We start from the raw sequence: 7,894 nt of genomic DNA, 5'->3' as shown, positions 1-7,894 counted from the left end.
ATAGGAGTCCGTTTTCTCTCACTTCAGGATGCCTGAGTCGTCCGTTTTCTCTTAATCGTAGAGTGCAGTACACCAGTGACTTCTTTATTTCTTAGTAATGACACAGAATTTGATATTGCAACTGGGGTTGCAATTGTTGAGGCAACTTTAGGTATGTCTGATTACAGTTGGAATATTCAAGATCCATTGTGAGTGATGTTTAAAGCTTCAACTGTCTTTATGGTTGGTAAAACTTGTCAAGTCTGTCAGTCTGAATGGCATGTGTGAGGCCTTGTGTTTGTACAACCGCTAAATATATAAATATATAATGTTATGGTAATTATCAGAAACACATAGGCATAACGAGGTTTATTGCAAAGTGATGAAAAGGATACTGTAAAGTGGGTAGTCCACAAAACATGTAGCTATGTCTCTCTTTATATCTTAGACTGCAGTACACCAGTGACTTCTTTATTTCTTAGTAATGACACAGAATTTGAAATTGCAACCCCAATTGCTACTGGGACAATCCCAGAACCAGAAATTTGATACGGACAGTTCAGATTTCGTCCGATTTATCCGAAATCTGGATTAAAGGGGTCCGAATTAACGAGGGTCGACTGTAATATAAATTTAACTGTACAGGTGCTCCCCGACTTACGACGGGGTTAGGGACCTAAATCCAGGTCGTAAGTCCGAATGGTCGTAAGTCCGACAGATAAAAAAAAAATTAAATTTCTTTTTCAAAATTAAAAAAAAAATCTACAGTGAAATACAGTATAGTAAAAGTAATAAATAATGAGGAATGGATACAGTGTGACTTACCTTTAATGTAGTCAGCTGAATGCACACGGGGTCCCCATAATTTTCTAATTATACATGGAGACTACATTAACTGGAAACGTTTCGGTGTAGAAAATGTGTGTGTCATTTGAAGAAAAAAAAATGGTCACAACTGCAGCGGTCATATGTCCCAACGGTCCTAAGGTCAGAGCAGGTCGTAAGTACCGATGGACGTAAGTCCAAGCAGTCGTAAGTCGGGGACTACCTGTATTTAACTTCATTGAGGATGATGGTGGATGAGGATGATGAGAGAGAGGTGGTTGTTATAAGTAAGAGGGGACACTGACCCAATCTCTTTTGCACCTCTTCAGTTTCATCAATATCTGATGACGTGGGTAATGCAGGGACATCTTGTCTGGTGAAGGTTGGAGTGTAGCTGCTGTTGGAGGGTTGTGGGTGGTTGGACTGTAGCTGTTGTTGGAGGATTGTGGGTGGTTGGAGTGTAGCTGCTGTTGGAGGATTGTGGGTGGTTGGAGTGTAGCTGCTGTTGGAGGGTTGTGGGTGGTTGGAGTGTAGCTGTTGTTGGAGAGTTGGGTGGTTGGAGTGTAGCTGCTGTTGGAGGGTTGTGGGTGGTTGGAGTGTAGCTGCGGTTGGAGGATTGTGGATGGTTGGAGTGTAGCTGCTGTTGGAGGGTTGTGGGTGGTTGGAGTGTAGCTGCTGTTGGAGGGTTGTGGGTGGTTGGAGTGTAGCTGCTGTTGGAGGATTGTGGGTGGTTGGAGTGTAGCTGCTGTTGGAGGGTTGTGGGTGGTTGGAGTGTAGCTGCTGTTGGAGGGTTGTGGATGGTTGGAGTGTAGCTGCTGTTGGAGGGTTGTGGATGGTTGGAGTGTAGCTGCTGTGTGGAGGATTAGGCTGGAGTGTAGCTGCTGTTGGAGGAATGAGGGTGGTTGGAGTGTAGCTGTTGTTGGAGGGTTGGGTGGTTGAGTGTAGTGTTATTGGAGGATTGTGGGTGGCTGTTGTTGAGGGTTGTGGGTGGCTGGAGGTAGCTGCTGTTGGAGGATTGTGGATGGTTGGAGTGAGCTGTTGTTGAGTGATTGTGGGTGGCTGTTGTTGAGGGTTGTGGGTGGTTGGAGGTAGCTGCTGTTGGAGGATTGTGGGTGGCTGTTGTTGGAGGATTGTGGGGTGGTTGGAGGTAGCTGCTGTTGGAGGGTTGTGGGTGGCTGTTGGAGGATTGTGGGTGGTTGTTGTTGGAGGATTGTGGGTGGGGAGTGTAGCTGCTGTTGGGGGGTTGTGGGTGGCTGTTGTTGGAGGATTGTGGGTGGTTGTTGTTGGAGGATTGTGGGTGGTTGGGTGTAACTGTTGTTGGAGGATTGGTGGCTGTTGTTGGAGGAGGTTGTGGGTTGGTTGGAGTGTGGCTGTGTGGAGGATTCTGGGTGGCTGTTGTTGGAGGGTTGTGGGTGGCTGGAGTGTAGCTGTTGTTGGAGGGTTGTGGGTGGTTGGAGTGTAGCTGCTGTTGGAGGGTTGTGGGTGGCCTGTTGTTGGAAGGTTGTGGGGTGGTTGGAGTGTGGCTGTTGGTGGGAGGGTTGTGGATGGCTGGTGGAGGCTGGAGTGTAGCTGTTGGTGGGAGGGTTGTGGATGGCTGGTGGAGGCTGGAGTGTAGCTGTTGGTGGGAGGGTTTGGATGGCTGGTGGAGGCTGGAGTGTAGCTGTTGGTGGGAGGGTTGTGGATGGCTGGTGGAGGCTGGAGTGTAGCTGTTGGTGGGAGGGTTGTGGATGGCTGGGGTGGGCTGGGTGTGCTGTTGGTGGGAGGTTGTGGGTGGTTGGTGGAGGCTGGAGTGTGGCTGTTGGTGGGAGGGTTGTGGATGGCTGGTGGAGGCTTGAATGTAGCTGCTGGTGTGGGAGGGTTGGGTGGCTGGAGTGGAGCTGCTGGTCGAGGGTTGTGGATGGCTGGTGGAGGCTGGAGTGTGGCTGTTGGTGGAGGGTTGTGGGTGTGGTGGTGGCTGGGTGGCTGCTGGTGGAGGTTGTGGATGGCTGGTGGGCTGGATGGCTGCTGGTGGGAGGGTTGTGGGTGGTTGGTGGAGGTGGGAGTGTAGCTGTTGGTCGGGGTTGTGGATGGCTGTTGGTGGCTGGAGTTAGCCTTGGAGAGGTGTGGATGGCTGGTGGGGCTGGAGTGTAGCTGCTGGTCGAGGGTTGTGGATGGCTGTTGGTGGCTGGAGTGCTGTTGCTGGGAGGGTTGTGGGTGGTTGGTGGAGGCTGGAGTGTAGCTGCTGGTCAGGGTTGTGGATGGCTGTTGGTGGCTGGAGTGTAGCTGTTGCTGGGAGGGTTGTGGGTGGTTGGTGGGCTGGAGTGTAGCTGCTGGTCGAGGGTTGTGGATGGCTGTTGGTGGCTGGAGTGTAGCTGTTGCTGGGAGGTTGTGGGTGGTTGGTGGAGGCTGGAGTGTAGCTGCTGGTCGAGGGTTGTGGATGGCTGTTGGTGGCTGGAGTGTAGCTGTTGCTGGGAGGTTGTGGGTGGTTGGTGGAGGCTGGAGTGCAGCTGCTGGTCAGGGTTGTGGATGGCTGTTGGTGGCTGGGTGTAGCTGTTGGTGGAGGGTTGTGGGTGGTTGTGGTTGGTGGAGGCTGGTGTGGCTGCTGGTCAGGGTTTGTGGATGGCTGTTGGTGGCTGGAGTGTAGCTGTTGCTGGGAGGGTTGTGGTGGTTGGTGGAGGCTGGAGTGTAGCTGCTGGTCGAGGGTTGTGAATGGCTGTTGGTGGCTGGAGTGTAGCTGTTGGTGGAGAGTTGTGGGTGGTTGGTGGAGCTGGGGAGTGTGGCTGCTGTCGGGGGTTGTGGATGGCTGTTGGTGGCTGGGTGTAGCTGTTGCTGGGAGGTTGTGGGTGGTTGGTGGAGGCTGGAGTGTGGCTGCTGGTGGGAGGGTTGTGGATTGTTGGTGGAGACTGGAGTGCAGCTGCTGGTCAGGGGTTGTGGAATGGCTGGTGGTGGCTGGTGTGGCTGCTGGTGGAGGGTTGTGGGTGGCTGGGGTGTAGCTGCTGGTTGAGGGTTGTGGGTGTGGTGGTGGCTAGAGGTAGCTGCTGGAGTGTAGGTTTGTGGGTGGTTGGTGGAGGCTGGGTGTGGCTGCTGGTGGGAGGGTTGTGGATGGTTGGTGGAGACTGGGTGCAGCTGCTGGTGGGGTTGTGAGTGGCTGGTGGTGGCTGGGTGTGGCTGCTGGTGGAGGGTTGTGGGTGGCTGGGGTGTAGCTGCTGGTTGAGGATTGTGGGTGGCTGGTGGTGGCTGGAGTGTTGCTGCTGGTGGAGGGTTGTGGGTGGTTGGTGGGCTGGGTGTGGCTGCTGGTGGAGAGAGAGGGTGGCTGGTGGAGGCTGGGTGTGGAGTATTGGAGGGTTGTGGGTGGCTGGAGTGTGGCTGCTGATGGTGGGTTGTGGGTGGCTGGGTGTAGCTGCTGGTGGGTTGTGGGTGGTTGATGGTGGCTGGGGTGGCTGCTGTTGGAGGTTGTGGGTGGCTGGATTGGCTGTTGGTGGAGGGTTGTGGGTGGCTGGAGTGTGGCTGTTGGTGGAGGGTTGTGGGTGGCTGGAGTGTGTGCTGTTGGTGGAGGGTTGTGGGTGGCTGGAGTGTAGCTGTTGGTGGAGGGTTGTTGGTGGCTGGAGTGTGGCGCTGTTGGTGGAGGTTGTGGGTGGCTGGATTGGAGTCTGGTGGAGTGTTGTGGGTGGCGGTGTAGCTGTTGGTGGAGGGTTGTGGGTGGCTGGGTGGCTGTTGGTGGAGGTTGGTGGCTGGATTGTGGCTGCTGGTGGAGGTTGTGGGTGGCTGGATTGTGGCTGCTGGTGGAGTGTTGTGGGTGGCTGGAGTGTGGCTGCTGGTGGAGGGTTGTGGGTGGCTGGTGTGGCTGCTGTGGAGTGTTGTGGGGTGGCTGGAGTGTGGCTGCTGGTGGAGGGTTGTGGGTGTGGCTGGAGTGTAGCTGCTGGTGGAGTGTGGGTGGCTGGAGTGTGGCTGCTGGTGGAGGGTTGTGGGTGGCTGATGGTGGCTAGAGGTGGCTGCTGGTGTGGAGTTTGTGGGTGGCTGGTGGAGGGCTGGAGGTGTATGCCTGTGGAGGGTTGTGGTGGCTGATGGTGGCTGAGGAGTGGCTGTTGGTGGAGGGTTGTGGGTGGCTGGAGTGTGGCTGTTGGTGGAGAGGTTGTGGGTGGCTGGGTGGCTGCTGGTGGAGTGTTGTGGGGTGGCTGGAGTGTGGCGCTGCTGGTGGAGGGTTGTGGGTGGCTGGAGTGTGGCTGCTGGTGGAGTGTTGTGGGTGGCTGGAGTGTGGCTGCTGGTGGAGGTTGTGGGTGGCTGGGTGTAGTCTCTGGTGGTGGAGGTTGTGGGTGGCTGGGTATAGTCTCTCTGGTGGAGGTTGTGGGTGGCGAGGTATGGCTCTGGTGGAGGGTGGTGGTGGCTGGGTATAGTCACTGGTGGAGGAGTTGTGGGTGGCTGGTGTAATTCTCTGGGTGGAGGGTTGTGGGTGGCTGGAGTGTAGTCTGTCTGGTGGAGGGGTGGTGGGTGGCTGGAGTGTAGCTGGTGGTGGAGGAGGTTGTGGGTGGCTGGAGTATAGTCTCTGGTGTGGAGGTTGTGTGGGTGGCTGGAGTATAGTCTCTGGTGGAGGGGGTTGTGGGTGGCTGGAGTTAGCTCTGGTGGGTTGTGGGTGGCTGGAGTGTAGCTCTGGTGGAGGGTTGTGGGTGTGGCAGGTATGGCCTCTGTGGAGGGTGTGTGGGTGGCTGGGGTATAGTCTCTGGTGGAGGTTGTGGGTGGCTGGAGTGTAGTCGCTGGTGGAGGTTGTGGGTGGCTGGGTGTAGCTCTGGTGGAGGTTGTGGGTGGATGGAGTATGAGTCTCTGGGTGGAGGTTGTGGTGGCTGGAGTGTAGCTCTGGTGGTGGAGGGTTGTGGGTGGCTGGAGTGTAGCTCTGGTGGAGGGTTGTGGGTGGCTGGGTGTAGTCTCTGGTGGGGGTTGTGGGTGGCTGGGTGTAGCTGCTGGTGGAGGTGGTGGGTGGCTGGAGTGTAGTCTCTGGTGGGGAGGTTGTGGGTGGCTGGATTGTAGTCTCTGGTGGAGGTTGTGGGTGGCAGGTGTAGTCTGGTGGAGGTTGTGGGTGGCAGATGTAGTCTCTGGTGGAGGGTTGTGTGGCGGAGGTATGTCTCTGGTGGAGGTTGTGGGTGGCTGGAGTATAGTCTCTGGTGGAGGTTGTGGGTGGCTGGAGTATAGTCTGGTGGAGGGTTGTGGTGGCTGGTGCACTGTAGTCTCTGGTGGGAGGTTGGGTGGCTGGTATAGTCTCTGGTGGGAGGTTGTGGGTGGCTGGAGTATAGTCTCTGGTGGAGGTTGTGGGTGGCTGGTGTAGTCACTGGTGGAGGTTGTGGGTGGCTGGAGTGTAGTCTCTGGTGGAGGTTGTGGGTGGCTGGAGTGCATAGTCCTGGGTGGAGGGTTGTGGTGGCAGGTCATAGTCTCTGGTGGAGGAGGGTGGTGGAGTGGCTGGAGTATAGTCTCTGGTGGAGGTTGGTGGCTGGAGTATAGTTGGGAGGTTGTGGGTGGTTGGCTCTTGGTGGAGGTTGTGGTTGGCTGGAGTCTCTGGTGGAGGGTTGTGGGTGGCTGATTATAGTCTTGGGGTGGAGGTGGTGGGTGCGATTGTGAGCTCTGGTGGAGGGTTGTGGGTGGCTGGAGTATAGTCTCTGGTGGAGGTTGTGGGTGGCTGGGTATAGTCTCTGGTGGAGGTTGGGTGGCTGGAGTATGGCTCTGGTGGAGGTTGTGGGTGGCTGGAGTGTAGTCTCTGGTGGAGGTGGTGGGTGTGGAGTATAGTCTCTGGTGGAGGTTGTGGGTGGCTGGAGTGTAGTCGCTGGTGGAGGGTTGTGGGTGGCTGGATAGTCTCTGGTGGAGGGTTGTGGGTGGCTGGGTAGTCTCTCTGGTGGAGGTTGTGGGTGGCTGGTGTATAGTCACTGGTGGAGGTTGTGGTGGCTGGAGTTAGTCTCTGGTGGAGGTTGTGGGTGGCTGGGTATAGTCTGGTGGAGGGTTGTGGGTGGCTGGGTATGAGTCTCTGGTGGGGTTGTGGGTGGCTGAGGTGGAGGGTTGTGGGTGGCTGGAGTAGTCGCTGGTGGAGGGTTGTGGGTGGCTGGGGCATGAGTCTCTGGTGGAGGGTTGTGGGTGGCTGGGCAGTCTCTGGTGGAGGGTTGTGGGTGGCTGGAGTATGGTTGCTGGTGGGTTGTGGGTGGCTGGAGTATAGTCACTGGTGGAGGGTTGTGGGTGGCCGGGAGTAGGTCACTGGTGAGGGTCAGGTTTGAGCATGTCCTGGTGGAGAGTTGGGTGGCTGGAGCATAGTTACTGGTGGAGGGTCTGGGTGGTGGAGCATAGTCCTGGTGGAGGGGTGGTGGGTGGCGAGCATAGTCTCGTGAGGGTTAGGTGGCTGAGCATGTCCTGGTGGAGGGTCAGGGTGGCTGAGTATAGTCCTGGTGAGGGTCAGGGTGCTGGAGTGGGGGTGGTGTATTAGTCCTGGTGATGGGTGTGGGTGGGGTGTCCCGGTGTGGTGGGTGGCTTGAGTCAGTGGTGGAGGGTGAGGTGGCTGGAGTATAGTCTCTGGTGGAGGGTTGTGGGTGGCTGAGTATAGTCCTTGGTGGAGTGGTGGGTGGTGGAGCATAGTCACTGGTGGAGTGGCCAGGGGTGGCTGAGCATGTCCTTGGTGGAGGTTGTGGGTGGCTGAGCATAGTCTCGGTGGAGGGTTGGGTGTCTGGAGCATAGTCCCTGGAGGGCAGTGGGTGGCTGAGCATAGTCCTGGTGGAGTGGGTCAGGGGTGGCTGGAGTATAGTCCACTGGTGGAGTGGCTGTGGGTGGCTGGGTATAGTCCTGGTGGAGGGTTGGGGTGGCTGGAGCATAGTCCTGGTGGAGGGTCAGGGTGGCTGGAGCATGTCCTGGTGGAGGGTTGTGGGTGGCTGGAGTATAGTCCTGGTGGAGGCCAGGGTGGCTGGAGTATACCCGCGGAGGGTAGGCGTTGTGGTGTGGGGGGGGGGTCCTGGTGATGGGTTTGGGTCTGGAGTATAGGCTCTGGTGGAGGGTTGGGGTGGCTGAGCATAGTCTCGGTGGAGGGTCAGGGTGGCTGAGTATAGCCCTGGTGGAGGGGTGGTGGGTGGCTGAGTATAGTCTCGGT

At 56.9% G+C, this 7,894-nt stretch overlaps 1 protein-coding gene across 1 annotated transcript in view; it reads right to left on the bottom strand.

Moving 5' to 3' along the window:
- Nucleotides 1-1,023: 1,023 nt before the first annotated feature.
- Nucleotides 1,024-7,894, bottom strand: part of LOC121880306 (extensin-like) — a 13,656-nt gene continuing 6,785 nt past the window's right edge. Inside the window, exon 2 of the mRNA XM_042387463.1 lies at nucleotides 1,024-1,920. Within this exon, the coding sequence (XP_042243397.1) occupies nucleotides 1,024-1,920 (897 nt within the window). The remainder of the gene's footprint in view (nucleotides 1,921-7,894) is intronic.

Source organism: Homarus americanus, unplaced genomic scaffold (assembly GCF_018991925.1).
Source record: "Homarus americanus isolate GMGI-L3 unplaced genomic scaffold, GMGI_Hamer_2.0 scaffold20930, whole genome shotgun sequence".
NCBI lineage: Eukaryota > Metazoa > Arthropoda > Malacostraca > Decapoda > Nephropidae > Homarus > Homarus americanus.
The sequence above is the reverse complement of the archived record's forward strand: the minus strand, read 5'-3'. Positions and strand labels throughout refer to the sequence as shown.